The sequence below is a fragment of the Dromiciops gliroides genome, chromosome 5, assembly GCF_019393635.1.
Source record: "Dromiciops gliroides isolate mDroGli1 chromosome 5, mDroGli1.pri, whole genome shotgun sequence".
NCBI classification, from domain to species: Eukaryota; Metazoa; Chordata; class Mammalia; order Microbiotheria; family Microbiotheriidae; genus Dromiciops; species Dromiciops gliroides.
In genome coordinates, this window is record NC_057865.1 from 125408512 (window position 1) to 125424643 (window position 16132).

Consider the following 16132-nt stretch of genomic DNA (forward strand, 5'->3'; position numbering starts at 1 on the left):
TATCTAATACTATCTTATAATTTGATAGGACTTGGGATGCTTCAAATCATTTTCATGTTACATTCTTTTTCTATATCCCCATAACAGACCAACAAATTCAACCACACTATATGTGCTATCAGTACAACAAGGATTGTTATACCCATTTTAAGGATGGGAGAAATGACATACAAGATGATTAAATGATTTGCCCAAGATCTCTTAGTGAAATGACACTGGAAATCTTCCCAGTCTCTTGCTTTTCTAAAAGTCTGGGCATCTTTCTACTATCCCCCACTCTATGCAAACAGCCATGAAGCTTATTGAGATAAGCCTTTTAGATGAAGACATATTTACAACACTTCCATGAGGTAGTGTCTAAACAACTGTGAAAAAGATAATTTGAAAAAAATATTTTGACAGTATTCTTGCAAGTTAAACATCATCCTTGTGCCCACAGGAATTATTAAGGTTTTATGTTACACATGAACTTTTTTCTTACAGACAAAAAGCTTTGGGCTCTTTCGGTGTTCATGGTTCCCTTGTGTGTCAGTGTCTGTGTATTTGCAAAGAATTACCTAGAAAGTGTATTGAATAACATTTCTCTAGACTTCTGGCATTTGCTAATGGGAGGAGTAATCCTTCTTTACTCCTTTCCTTTTTTCACCCTTCTTCCCTCTTGTTATGATAGTCTAGCAATTTAAGTCCTTACCACTCCTGTGAACACCCATTTGAGAGGTTGAGTCTTTGTCAGTCATTTCCCAAGACTTGAGGTGTGATGTGTAACCTTCTAAGTCCCTTGTCATCTATCCTTTGGAGGTCATTTTCTTAATAGTCTAAGTTTCAAGAAATCAGTGTTCATGGCATATTGTAGCTTTTTTTAATTGCTAGAATTCTACTTCCCTGAACAAATAAAGAACATGCTTCAGAGTTGGCCACTATTATCTTTCTCTGTCAAGGTTATCACCATTAGAGAATTTGGCAAAATTCCCAGAGCTATTCATGATGTTATTTTCTTCTAAAATTAGTTTTTAAAAGGAAATTTTGGTATAGAGGACTAGTTAGAAATTGAGTGTTTTTAACTTTCATTCATATGAGGTACTAAAGAGTATGGGGGGTCAAAGTAACTATGTCTGACTAGGGTGCAGTTCAGATGACTAGTTTTGAGGCAGTTTAGTCAAATGATGCAATTAAAGGAAGAGGACTATTTCTCTAAATTATATGAGTGTTTTAAAGGATGTTTATTTCTATTAACATATGAAAGGAAGCAGCTAGGTGGCCCTGGATTCAGCACTGGCCCTGGATTCAGAAGGATCTAAGTTCAAATCTGGCCTCAGATACTTGAGACTTACTACCTGTGTGACCCTGGGCAAGTCACTTAACCCTCATTGTCCCACCCCACCTCCCAAAAAAGCAAAACAAAAAACATGAAGACAAAAAACATGCATTAGGATGAATTCTTTGCCCTCTCCTCTTTGTTTATAAAGTTCCTTTCATTTCACTCCTTTTTGTTCTAAAACTGTCTGTCAAGGGTAGCCTTTCCTATTGGTGTTTTTCAGGCACCCAACCAAGGAATCCATTGTTCATAGCAATGGTTTTTAAATGCTCACACTGCCACTATGACATTATAGTTTAGACATTTGGGAGAGGGGAAGAAATTCTAAATGAATTGTTGACTTTTAGAAGAACACATTTATATTATATTTTGCCATTTTTCTCCTTAAAGTTAGCAAACCACCTATTTACTCAACTGCTTCCATAATTAGCCATGTTCTGTGGGTGGAGTCTCAATAGATCACCAAAGAAGGAAAAAAGATATCAAAAATTATGGACTTATATTTTAATTCTTTATACTTATCAAAAAGTCAGTTTTCATTAGATTTAGTATGTGATGTGCTATTGATTTTTTTGTGGGAATGGGCTGGCACAAATGCATTGCAGTCAGCATCAATGAAAGAAATGCCCATATTAGTAAGATCCCAGATCTACTGGCATTTTGCAATGAAAGAATATGAAAAAGTTTAAAATAATTGCTTTAATTTACAAGTCCTCCAAGGAAAAAAGTCATGCAGGAATGAAAGTAGATGGTCTTTCCTACCATTTACATATAGTCTATTTGAAATACTATGATCATCTCTTAAATTCCTTACTAAAAATGTTCAGAGTGCTTTTCCTTGATATTTTCCTGCTTTCTTTTCATATTTAGCACAGAGAAAAGGTAAACATGCACTCGTGTCAGCTTTTTGTTTTCACAGGAATATCATTGCAGTGTTGTCAGTTGTTTTGTTGGTCCTTTTGTTTAATGGTACATTTGGGGCATTGAATATTAAGGTTTGGGAGATATTAAGAGAGGAAGGTGCTATGTTCAGTATTCAGTGTTTTGCTATGATTGGTCCCCTGAGAAGTTAACTCAAAGGATACCTTGGCTAGACATACAGAGGACTATGAATTATGGGCAGAACAGAGTAAGAAAAGCACACTGAATAAGTGATAGAGCTGAGACTCTCTGTTGGGAAGAAACCAGATTTTAATGAGCCAAAATGGGAGGTTTTCTTCGTCCTTTCTAGTTAGCTAATTAAGACGTTTCCTAAACAATATATGTATGTTTTTATAATTTGCAAATTCTTATTTTATGTGTTTTCAGCCATTCCTTTATAGCAAACTAGAGGTTTTCCCATTGTAAAAAAGATTTCTTAGATTAATAGGATCATGTATTTCTAATAATTATTGAAATCACATTGGCACATAAGCCATTATTTAGGAGATATTTTATACTTTTGCTTTGATTTCGTGGTTCGGTGTTTTCAAAAGAATTTGTTTTTTATCTTCAAAAACACCCTTCTATAAACTTCTTTTAAAGTCATTTAAGTAATGAAGGAAAATAATATCAAGATGCTCCTCCTCAAATATTATATGTACTAGTGTACAAATAACCTCCACACATGGTGTGAAAACACGGTCCCCTAGAGTCATTTACACTGGTAGTTAACACAAAGCGAGTCATCGTTCTTTATTTAGATGTGGGGATTTAGAAGCACACGCATTTTTTTTTTCCAGTTTCAGAGCAACCTGAGTGTCATTTAGGTGTCAGACCATGAATTTTTTTTCTAACCAGTTTATTCCCTAGTCTGAAAAGATAAGGAGAGGATTAGGGGTTTTGGCACAGGATTTCAAAGTAGGTAACAATAATCCAGATTTCCAAACCTGGATCCGTTTTTGCTCCTTTAATTGTTTACGCATGTTTCAACACCCAAAACTCAGAATTTGAAATCACCATTAGTCACATGCTTGCCAATGTATAGATACACAAACAGACCTGTGCAGGCACCAAGAGCAGAGGCGTGGTTTATATCTATATCTTTGAATTATCTGGAACAAAATCTGTTTATTTATCTGACACTCAAAGTAATGGAATCTGGTAAAGAATGTTGAAATGACATATTCCTATATGTGAATTTTAGTTTCTTCATTAGTAAAGCATTCTTGTCCACTTCATTTCCACCACCCCCCTCCCTGTTATTTAGCTCTCTTAATGGTCTAGTTCATAGTCTTCTCTTGTTCACCCACCTTACAGTGAGAGAAAGGGCAAGGAAAGCTTTGGGAGAGGGAGGATTAGCAGTAATTTAACACAGCAGATGCTACCTATGACAATGTTATGATGTATCTTATTTTTCCCTTTTTCTAGCAATGGATCGGCCACTTCAGAAGATCTCTTTTGGAAACTGGATGCACTGCAGATGTTTGTCTGTGATCTGCACTGGCCAGAACAAGAATTTGCTCACCACTTAGAGCAAAGACTTAAACTCATGGCCAGCGATATGATTGAGGCCTGCGTCAGAAGGTACAGGTGTATCTTTACGCTCTTCAGCATCTGAAGTTCCATCTCTCATGATCAGAACCTGTTACACAGCTATGAAAAAAGGAAGGCATAAGCACATGCACATGTTCTAGAGATGCAATAAACATGCACTCAGCTCTGGGGTTCTTCAACTCTGGGGATGCATGGATTAGACAAAATGTACAGCATTGACCTGATGCCTTTTTTCAGGTTTGGAGCAACTCCTCTCATCAGCAGCAACTGCACCATATTAATCATTCCTGTTGCTCTTCTCAGCATCTCCCTGGGAATTCAGTGCTTTGCTTTCCCAGTGTACTCCCTCCCGAGACATATGGAAAGGGGCTGTTAGCTAGCTTCCTTATTTCTTAGGTGTTACCTCCACGCACTCCTTCAGCATAGTGGAGTATGTCATTGTTAGATAGCAAGTTAGCCCTCCCCATTGATTATGCTTCTGGTATCCCGGCTGTCCATCTACCTGCATTGTTGGTAACATCTCCAGGATACAGTATCCACTCACAATCTTCAAAACATAATCAAAATCAGGCTATGAATATACTTTTGAATTATTCCAAATATTGCTAATACTGCCTCCATAATCTGTTAGTTATCTTGAAATGAGCATTACATCCTAATAATGTAAAGAGGCTTATTACAAGGGCCATGCTCAACACATGTATAAAATAGGTACATTCTTGCCAAACATAAATGCTTAAGAGCTTTTCAGCCCTTCCTTTTGTAGGTTGGTTTGTTGCAGTTTTTCCATTGGGATGTGTTAGTACAGAGAAGCATTGCATTTTGCCATTTGATGTCTTGCATTTGCAAGTTATTCAGAAAACTCTTGAATGGAGCCATAAGGCCTGCTATTAAAAGGATTGTGCTTAATGTAATGAGTAATACTCTTCATGGCCTTGTGGGTTTGGGTCTGCTAAGTCAATAAATAGCCTTGAATTTATGGTAAAACATTATATTCAGATGCTTCCTACAAAATAACCAAATAGAACAGGGTTCTACTTCCCATACCATCTGTCCAAGTATATATGTATGTGTATATGTATATATATATATATATATACACACACACACACACACACACACACACGCACATACAATATGTGTATAGATATATACAGACGTATTCTACTAGTTCCTCATTTGCAAGTTTCCAGTTATCATGTTTAATGTTTTCATGTTTACAAATCATCTGGGAAGTATGACAGATTGTCTTCCTCTGGGTCCATGTTTTAATAAATAGAACAAGAATTGCATTTGAACTCAAGCTTCAAAAGGCCAACAAAACCACTGACCTACGCATTCCAGCATGTGTATGCACGATGTTTAACGTCTTAGTCGATGCCAAAAAGCAAAGCACCAAGCTCTGTGCGCTGGATGGTGGACAAGAGGTGAGTGAAATCGTGCATGTAGAAATGTAGAATGTTGGGCAAATTGGCAGTACAATCATGCTATTTACAGAAGGTGTTCACTTTATTGGATTAAAAACTAGTTTTCCAACACCATGTATTTAATCTTTTCTTTCACTGGATAATTACATGGCCCTTTTTACTTTGTTCATGTCATTTTCTTCTTTATTATCTGAAAGTATAAATCAAACTTTTTTAAAGTGGCCCTTGAATTCCAGGCAGGTCCCTTTACATCCTTGGGTTTTCCCCTTCTACAAGCTTTTTTTTTTACAAATTAGAAGGTTATTAAAAGACCTGTTTTGTTTATACAAATAAAGCTAATGCAAATTTTGAATTAAATAAAAGCAAAGCAGCCACACCAAAAAACAAAAAAACAACAACTCTATGGAATATATTTTTGGCATGAAAGGGTCCATTTTTAAGAGGCAACTAGAAACTTCCTCTAAAGAACTGGAAACCTGTTGGAAAACTAGCTAGAATTCTCCTTTCTTTACAGAAAAGATGTCATGGGCTTTGATTTGATATGTAGATTGAGTGTAGCTTTGTATGTGAAAAGAAAACACCTAGAACTTTGCAAACCACCCTTATTATAGTCTCCCCTGTGACTGGTCTTTGTTGAACCTGTTGTATGAGTGAATGTAAACATTTTTCTGAACTCATCTGTTGAATTTGATATTGTTTTGCTTGTTTTTTCATTTTAATTATTCTTTCACCATTTCCTTATTCTTCCCTTATATGTTCTCCTTGGTCTTTTTATTTTCCATGGCATGTTCCAGCTTGGTAGTCAGTGGGTAAGTGCCTTTTATTTCAGAAACCTGCTTTTTTCTTTTCACATTTTAGCAATGTTTCTTTGTTAAATTATATATACAAGTAGACATATGTATTAGTCAACTAAATCTGTTTTTAGGCATTTTTAAGCTAGTTGGTAATATCTGTATATCAACAGTTCAATAAATAATTGAAATCTAAGTAAATCCTTTGCAAATTAGGTAATGTTATAGGTTTCCTTCGAGGCTTTAGAACCCATAATTTATCACTTGCTCTATTTTTAAAAATGGTAAAGCCACTTAAGGAAAAAATACAAAGGCCCTCCTATGATATTACAATCTTCATCTAGCACTAGTTGCATGAAATTAGCTTAGGTTAGATGCATAACTTAGATGGAATTAGATTTAGGAAGTGTTGTTTTCAAAATTAGCACTCAGGTGAAAGTTTGTCCTTTCTAGATGTCATAGTTAAAAATCAAAAGGGAAATAGTGTGTGCTTTCTACTGCTTTAATTTCATTTCATTGAATAGTCAATCCAGTATCCCAAAGGCCCCCAATTAAGTAGATTTTTGTTTCTTGTTGAGTCATTTTTCAGTCATATCTGGATCTTCATGGCTCCATTTAGGGGTTGTCTTGGCAAAGATACCAGAGTGGTTTGCCATTTCCTTCTTCATTTTACAGATGAAGAAATGAGGCAAACAGGTATGAATGACTTGCCCAAGGTCACACAGCTACAAAATTTCTGAGGCTGAATTTGAACTCATGAAGATGAGTCTTCAGGATTCCAATCCCAGTGCTCTATCCACTGCACCAAATAGCTGCCCATAGATTTTGTGTGTGTGAGGCAATGGGAGTTAAGTGACTTGCCCAGGGTCACACAGCTAGTAAGTATCAAGTGTCTGAGGCCAGATTTGAATTCAGGTCCTCCTGACTCCAGGGCCAGTGCTCTATTCACTGTGCCACCTAGCTGCCCCTGCCCATAGATTTTTTTTTAGTGAGGCAATTGGGGTTAAGTGACTTGCCCAAGGTCACACAGATAGTAAGTGTTAAGTCTCTGAGGCCGAATTTGAACTCAGGTACTCCTGACTCCAGGGCTGGTGCTCTATCCACTGCGCCATCTAGCTGCCCCTGCCCATAGATTTTTGATATGCTGTATAACAGAGTTGGAGATTATTTTATGTATAGGTTATTTATAGAAGGGGGTCCAAGAGGACCCCACTCAGGGTCCCTGAAACCCCTGGGGGGTATTTCTGAAGTTTCTTTGTAACATCACCCCCCCCCCCCAGCATTGCTGCCATTTGCTGATCACTACTGTTTTATGGCTTTAACATTTTCTGAGATAAGGAAAAAAGAGGATGGTGATATATGGCAGGTAATAATAGTAGGAGCTGCAACAATGAATCACAAGCTGTCACTTATTGACATCCAGTTTATCTATGTCTTTTTGTTGGTGGTGATATTGTTATTCAATCATTTCAGTCATGTCTGTATCTTTATGACCCCATTGGGGTTTTCTTGACAAAGATACTGTAGTGCTTTGCCACTTCCTTCTCCAACCCATTTTACACATAAGGAACTGAGGAGAACAGGGTTAAGTGATTTGCTCAGGGTCACATAGCTAATAAGTGTCTGAGGCCAGACTGGAACTCATGAAGATGAGTCTTCCCATTTCCAGTCCAGTGCTATATCAAATGTGCCACCTAGCTGCCCTATTTATATTTTTATATATACATGTATTATAGTTAAAACAACATACACTGAAGCCTCTTTATCTGGGTCTTTTTTCTAGGACCACTTTATAGGTAGGATCTGAGAGACCTAGACTTATGCCAAATTGAGTTCTATAAAGAAATAAGTTTTATAGTAAAATTTCAGTGTATTTTATAGGTAAAATAATGTAACAGCTAGAGTTTGCCTCCTAGGTAGAATTTACAATATTGGAGAAACAATATGACATCTGTATATTGGACTTCTATTCAACTTTCTTTCCCTTGAATGCTAAATAAGAGCATTACTGGTCATTTGAATTATTTCAGATTGCAGAAGTGCAAACATTTTCATGTACTTATGTCCTTAATCAAGACAAGAGTTCTTAGGTTTCTTTCTCTTTCTTTTTTTTTTTTTTTGGAGGGGGGAGGACTGAGGAGTTGGCGATAGAGTTACTCTTTAGAGCAAACAGTGAAACATTTGTTTATAATAGGCAAATGTGTTACTACAATGTCATTATAAAAACAATGTCAAATTTGTGGAAATGTGTATTATGACTAAAATCTGACCTAATATTTATAGTAGAGAACAACAAATTTTAAATTGTATTTCTCATTAAATTCATCTTCTTGAAACTAATTTCTTCTTTAAGTAAGAACTTCTATATTGATCCCTTTGTAATTCAAAATGATTTTTTATTTGATTTTCACCTACCAGGGACCCATAACCCACAAACCCTTGTTTATACTAATAGTACCTTGCGCATAGTAGATACTAAATGAATATTTGCTTAATTGAATGGAACAGGTCTAAATGAAGCAAAAAGAAAGAAAGAAACAGCTATGTTTGAGAATGCAATTACAAACAGAAATGTGATCCATATAATTCCTGATGTTCACCTTTTTCTCCAGACTAAATCTGGCCAGAAGAAATTTTAAGTCTTTGACCATAATTAATGTGTTTACATATGTGTACCTGTGATACAAAATCGCCTAATCCTAGTTGTATGTCATTGAGAATGTGTGATTTGTAGACATTCAGTTGTCTATTACTTTTTAAGTCCTCAATGCAAATATTACAAAATATTAAACTGTTCTCAAAGATTCTTGGTCTATAATCAATTATATCATTACCTCTAGTTGCTTTAGCAAGCAAGAACTGGCCAGGATACCAGTATCTCATCTATCCATCTAAGTTTTTAATACAGATATGCCTCTGATTGCCCAAAAATCATCTATTAAACCCCTTTATTCATCTCATTTATGAAGCCATTTCCTCTTTCCATTATTATGGATTCCATCTATTTGTTGCTTTTAAAAATCTAATGTTTGTTGCTGCTGTTCTAAAATCTTCTTCTGGAATAATATGGAAAGAGTACTAGACTTGGAGTCAGAAGACCAGGTTCTAGACCTGTGTCTGCCACTAACTATCCATGTGATAGTGGTCTAGGAATTTCATCTCTCTGTACCTCTGTTTCCTTATCTGTAAAATAAAGGGAAGGAGGAGAGACTAGATAAACACAAGTCTTTTTCTTAAATATCCTATAACGATGGCAAACAACTTCTGCTTCTACTAACTAAAATCCTCATAAATAGCAAAGAATTATTCCACTTAAAAATAAATTCTCTCCTTTTTTAAGGGCATGGTTTTAAAGATTAGCCATTTTAAAAGTTATAAGAAAATTAATTTCTCTATAACTGACATAATTCATACAGCACTGAAGGTGCATTTTAAAGCCCCATAACCACCTTACAAAATGGTACAAATGAACTGCAAGATGAAGAAGTTCACCCATAGCATTGTCCCCCATGAAATCAAACCCACAGCCCCCAGAAATCTTCCTTCTTCATTCTGAATGCTCAAGAACCACTTTGAGTATTAGTATTGACTCTGCCTATGATATCCAGCAACTTACTAAGCTTGTGACTAGAAGTCCCATTTATAGACCCCAGGCTTTAGAAAGTAACCTACAAATGCTGTTTCTAAATATTTTGGTACAAGGGACAGTGAGTCCAGCTATTGCTGAATATGCTTTGGTAAAAATGTTATCAGTAGAAAAGTGTGAAACTCACTGAACTATGTCATAGTTTAAAAGCAGCAGACAGGGTGTTATTCCCTAAACTATAAGGACAGAGCCTTTGGTTGCTGTAGAGAAAACTTCCTCAGAAACCTGCCAAGAATTGCATTCCAATTTTCTCATCCCTATTAGTGCAAATCCTTCTGTGCTTGTAAATTATTATTCTGTTTTCTTAAGTGACATGTGATGATGCAAGCATGTTCTGTAACCACTCAGAAGAGTGTTTAATAGACTGATTAGTGGCTGAATGCTCTTACCATGTGACAGTTGTGTGAAATGAGTCAGCAATCCCAGCCCTGGCCCTCCGGGACAGATGTTGAGATCACAAAACCACCACCGTATTTAGAGACCTCGTTAGCCATCACAGCAGAAAAGCAGAGCACTCAATGGGCCATAGGCATTCATCTGCCCTCAAAGCCACTTCATCTGACGATCCCATCGGGTGAGGATGAAAGCCCTTTAATGGGGCAACATGGGGGCCCATCTTTCCTTGTGCTGTGTTTGTTCTCAGAATAGAAGATTTCTATCCCCACAAGTAACAATCCAGAACCTTTAAAATTCATCCCAGAAGTTGTGGCAAAACTCTTTTAAGACCATTAAACTGAACAAGAAAGTGGCTGGTCTTCATTTCTTATGTGATTTCATCAGAACAGGGAGGTGAATTGATGCTGAATTCTTTTGGTGTAAAATAAGGCTGAGATTTTATACAAGTAGTTGCCCCTTAAATTTCTTGTTCTCATAAGTATTGAGACCCAGAAAAGCAGGAAAAGTCCTGAAGGGTACTGCCTTTGCCCTTGAATCTATGATGACAGCTGCTTACCCCTAGAGTAGGAATCAAAAATGTTTTTCTCTGCTTGTATAAAGAGTAAAGGGCCTCAATAAGGTTTGATAGCCATGAAAGGCCTAGGATATAGTGATGTCAGTTTGACAAGAAACTGAGATTTTCATAGGATTTTTGGTATGGCCAAACCAAACCTCTATTCCGGACTTTTAATATATAATATATAAGTTAAAATGAAGATTGCTTCTCTTTGGCTATAAGCCTCTGCTCTAAGGGTCCCAATAAAATTATTTCTAATATTATCCAACTCTCATAAACAAAATTTTCTCTGGTATTGACTAGTGCAGTGGTGTGTTATAGTGGAAAGACTGGCTCTGGAATCTGAGGAGCTGGGTCCACCACTGATGCTCACTTCCTGTGTGACCTTGGGCAAATCACTTAAATGAGGGGGTTGGACTACATGAATTCTGAGGTCCCTTTGAACTGTAAATCTATGATCCTGTATGATTAGCTCTGAATTGTTCATTTAGGGGATTGTGTGCAATATTAATATTATACTCTAGACCAGCTTGTGAACACTATTCACAGTGTTCCTGGGCCATCTCCACCCATTATCCAGCCAAGGTGTATATGGGGAGTTATGTTATTATCAAATTATATTAATTCTCCCCATAATTTAAAAGTAAATTTGAGTGAGTTATTGTGGTATAATGGATGGAGAGCTGAACTTAGAGTCAGGAATACTCAGGTTCAAGATCCACTTCTGACACATAATGGCGATATGACCCTGGGCAAATTATAACTTTTTGCTGTCCCAGGAAACTATACATGTTAGAGATCAGGTTCTGATCTGAATGAGAAGAGTTCAGGAGTTCTGCATATCAAGGGAATCATAGGTCTGGGCCTGAAAAATTTTTAGAGAAATATTATTCATATTATAATATATTTTATTATTAATAGAATGATATATAATGAAATAGAAGCTCCGAGATTGTGGAAATTGCTTCATTCTTTGTCTTTATGTCTCCAGACCCTGGCACAGTACTTGGCACATAGGATATATTTAAGAAATGCTTATTGACTGACTGGTGGAAATGTTCTAAAATCCAACACAAATTTTGGATTATCTAATTATCTAATGCTTTGCGTTATCGATTATTTAGTATATTTACAGTTATACAGAAATCTCTTTTTAAACTTTAATTGAGGCTAAATATAGCTGTGATTTTTAAGATGGCTGTCACTCCAAGGGTCCATGATAGATTTCATCTTTTTGAATCATCTACAATAGCTCATCCCATATTTGTTTTCAGGAAACATAGGGTGTGACTTGACCCAAAAGCTTAACCCAGAAAGATATCCCAGGAACTCTTGGAGAGTGATAACACCTTTGGGGGTCATTAAATAACCCAATAAAATTATACAAACTAAAAGTTAAGGCAAGTGAGGAGAAGTCAATAAACCTATTGGGCCAAATCTCAACCGATGAGTTTTGGAGATCTGTTTGGGGCCCGTTCCGTTGGGTTATTTCCAGTTGAGTATCTTTCTTTAAAGCCCTCCTTGGGTCACCACAAAAAATAAAAATCTGTAGGCTCAAAAACGAAATAAGCCTTGAATCCATATCCTGAATCCCTTCCCTAATCCATGCTGAAGAGTGGCTACAGTCAGAGACTGGATCAGTTCCCTCTTGCTTGAAGAGACGCCAAATCTGAGGGAAGGTGGTTTTATGAAAAGAGAGTGGCAAAACACGAGATGGGCAGCAGAGTCTATTTACATAAACTCATCCACCACCCAGTCAGTTTTACAACTTTAAACTTGGGAGAAGGGGAGGGCCTAGAGGGGGAAAGAAGAATGATTTTTTTTTCCTAGCAATTTGGGGAGGGGTAAGGAATGGCTTCCTCAGCAAACCAAGCTTCTCTCTGAATAGTTCAGTTGCTGGGGGCCTAGGAAACATTCTTGTGAGGGCTTGCCTGGCGCAGAAAGTTGGGGGTAATTTAGGCTGGATCAGGACCTTAACTGCCAGATGGCTTTTTCAAGACTACTTTTCTTTCTCACCACACATTCCCCCCCACCCTCCTTTTTATATACTTTGAGCTGTTGTAAAAAGTAGGAAGTGTGCCAGTACCTCAGCAACAGCTTCTCATCATGTTTTTTGCCATTTTGGGGAACTCTAGTATAGGGACTACTTAAGGCCACAAATTCAATAGTCATTGAATTCAGTAAACCTTTACTGTTTCATTGAACAAAATATTTACTTTCAGCAGTAGATATATAGATGCTATCAAGATAGATACACATATAGATGCATATATGGATATGGATCATAGAGATCTTTTTAAAGAAGGCACATATATGTTCTATAAAATATATATTGTATATAATTTTATATATTTGTCACCCATTTCCCCACTCTCCCACCAAAAATAAAAGTAAAATCACACATCTATAAAAGAATTGCTACACATATAAATATACACAAACACAAATTTACTCTTTCTTCTGTTGGGCTCCATGCAGGTAGAAACTTACTTGATATGATTTTCATGACCCGATGAGAAAAAAAAAAAACAATCATTTCCTTGGTATACCAAAGCAGATCTAAGTCAGTATTTTGCTCTGTGTGGAAACTTTGAGACATGTTTTCAGAAGGAGTTTTGAAAGACAGCTTTCAAAAACTTACATTTTAGCAAACTCTTCACTTGGCAGCTGCTAAGTTGGTCTAATATTTATACTGACCTCAGTACTTTCCCTCTATGCATTATGTTCGCTGTTCCAAGAAGCCTTGAACTATCAAGATAGGGTTAGTCTTTACAAGTCACATTTTGTGTGAAGTGGCTATTGGGGACAATGTGCTGTCAGATAAATGTTTCTCAAGGAAGAATTACTGTTTAAATTGATGTGTCTTCACAGAGCAGTAATAGCCCTAGCTCCTGCTAATTTGAGAATAGAACTCTGTAGTATTCTCTAAAGAAAGGAGGGGGAAAAGTCTTTCAGGTTTATTTTAAATATATCTTTTTTTTTGTATTTATTTAAAGGCGTCTTTTTCACAAGGAACAGGACTGTGACTGTGGAGAGGGAGTACTGTTTCATAATACCTATTATGGCCTATTAATTTGTTACCATCCATTCACCTTTGTTGATGAAATTTTAATTTTGCCCTTGCTTGAGCATATTGTAAGAATTGTATAAACTGCTGCTCCCCATGCTGACAAAAAGGTCCTTTTAGAATGAACAATTGGGAGCTCATTTTGTTTCTAGAGCACATTTAAAATAACTTATGAATGAGAGTTGTCAGACATGAAATGCTGTATTAATTAAATCTTTTTCTAGTCTTTTTGCTTCGCCAGCTAAACCAACCCTTTAGAAAAATACACGACCACCGTAATTATAGAGGAGGAGACAAAAAAAGTATCCTTCACATTCCTTCGCCTGAATAAGAATAAGAACTCAATTCATCTAAATAATAACCCCATTAGCTGCTTAACTCGACAGCGTGCATGGGAAAATTTTCAACATGGAATGTAAAAAAAGTGTTGATTGGGTAGATCGTTTTCAAGGTTTTGTTATTCTGAGGTTCAAAACGATCACTTTGAGTACATCTGATCTGTCAGGGCTAGAAGCTTTTAAAGTGTTTATGACTTAGGACAAAAGTTTTGTGTTCATATCCACACTAATGCATCTTTGTCTTTTAACACCTAGCAACAGTATCATTCAAAAATAGATGATTTGATTGAAGACACTGTAAAAGACATCATTTCACTTCTGGTCTCAAAGGTAAAGAAATATATCATTTATTCCCATTGTCATTGTTGTTGAATAAAGCGTTGACTCCAGATATAGAATTATTAGAAATGTTTGCATTTCCTTTTGTAAAAATCCGATTGAACAAGAAAAATGAATTGAAAAAATGGAACTACATAAACCACTTTCATCTAAAGGTTTTAGCATAAGGTTCATAACAAGTTATTGCTTTGTTTTAGTCTTACTTTTTGTGGAATTACTTTACCTTCTAGCAAAGCTGCTGAAGTTCATGGTCTTTTACTATCCTCTTCCTAGTCCACATCCTTGAATTTAGTCCATATGGTAGGGGGGAGATATTAGGTGCTCAGTTCATATAAGCTAAAAGACTTGTCATAGATTGGCAAAATGGACAGCTATCTATAGCACTGGGTGCGTGCTTCCTGCCTCTAAAATATACCACTCCCACCTGCCACCAAAGGTTTGAAATTCCTTTAATAGGGAATAAAACAAGTTCATTCTACAATTAGAAATAAAGCCTTAAAAATAAAAAAAAACTATAAACACAATTTATGTTAAGGTCTAAATAAACAACATCAGATCCCCATCCTAAGAGCAGGAAAGGAGAAGACAGGACAGGACAAGTACTGGGAACTTTAAGGGGAGAGATGTTTGGGGGAGAAGGAGGGGAAAATGAACACGGAAAGAGAAGGAAATGACTTCAAAGACTGCAAAGAGTTGGTCCTCATAGACTGTAATAAAATACTTGTCCTTATTAGTACCTAATAAGTGTCCACATTCTACTAGTTCCTGTCATATTTCTTCAATAATGCTATGTTCTTTCCTTTCAGACCCCATTTAGAAAAAATGTTTCCACCTCCTCTACTTGTGTATTATTTTGTATTATATTTATTTGCATGATTCATAAGCTCCCTCTGTCACCTTACCCCCTCCCCTCCGCTTCAGGCCATAAATTTAGGAAAAGGCAGGGATAAAGTTCCTACCTTGTTTAATCTGACCTCTTGAGATGAAAGGTAAAAGGTTTAGGTGAAAGGGAAAGGAAAACTTTGACAATGTCCACCTATTCTGTTGCCTACCATCACCACTGCTCACTCTCGTGTGCATGCGTGCTCACACACACATGCACACCCCACATTACCTGGAGGTAGTGGGGTGGGGTGGTAGAGAAATAAACCACAACAAAAAAGAGACAAGTGAGAAATGAGTTTACACTTTTGGTAACCATTCTAAGGGAAATGTTCCACACAGAAGGTTCTATTAAGAGTTGTTTATTTAAATAGACCTTTGCATTTGAGACCATCTTGGCATGAGTAGTCTCTTTCCCAGGAAAGGCTGTGACTCATTCATACCTTCTAATTCTGTGCAATTCTTCCCTTTGTTTTTTGCCTCCATAGAGTTGCCACCCAGCACATTAGAGACTCCCTACTTGCATAAATGTATATATAAGAATATGTGTATGTAGTGTATATTGTGTGAATGGATGTATACATGTATACATGCATGTGTACATGGGTATATATTGTGTTGTGTGTATATGTGTATGCATATACCTACACATATACATATATACACATTCACACATATATAGTGAACACCAGTGCAACCTTTGGGCTAGAAGCCTATTACCATCCTTTACATTAGATTCCTTACTGGTTCCCCTACTTTTCCAGAAATATATACCCTTGTTGTGATGTCTTTTAAGAAATAGATGCAGCTAAACCTCAGTAATATACTTTAGATACCCTAGTGTAAGTCAGAAAGGGAAAAGGCATGCCAGTGGGGAGTGGTCAGGAACATTTTTTTCAC

The 16132-nt window shown here is 36.6% G+C and overlaps 1 protein-coding gene across 13 annotated transcripts in view; it reads left to right on the plus strand.

Moving 5' to 3' along the window:
• The window catches only part of CADPS2 (calcium dependent secretion activator 2), a 746428-nt gene that overhangs the window by 635030 nt on the left and 95266 nt on the right, over nt 1–16132 (plus strand). For 8 of the 13 annotated variants that reach the window (XM_043965472.1, XM_043965471.1, XM_043965468.1 and 5 more), the window contains 4 exons: nt 3665–3820; nt 5070–5217; nt 6012–6026; nt 14267–14341. In XM_043965472.1, coding sequence (XP_043821407.1) covers nt 3665–3820; nt 5070–5217; nt 6012–6026; nt 14267–14341 — 394 coding nt within the window. The remainder of the gene's footprint in view (nt 1–3664; nt 3821–5069; nt 5218–6011; nt 6027–14266; nt 14342–16132) is intronic. The other 5 variants (XM_043965470.1, XM_043965479.1, XM_043965481.1 and 2 more) reach the window with 1 other exon arrangement.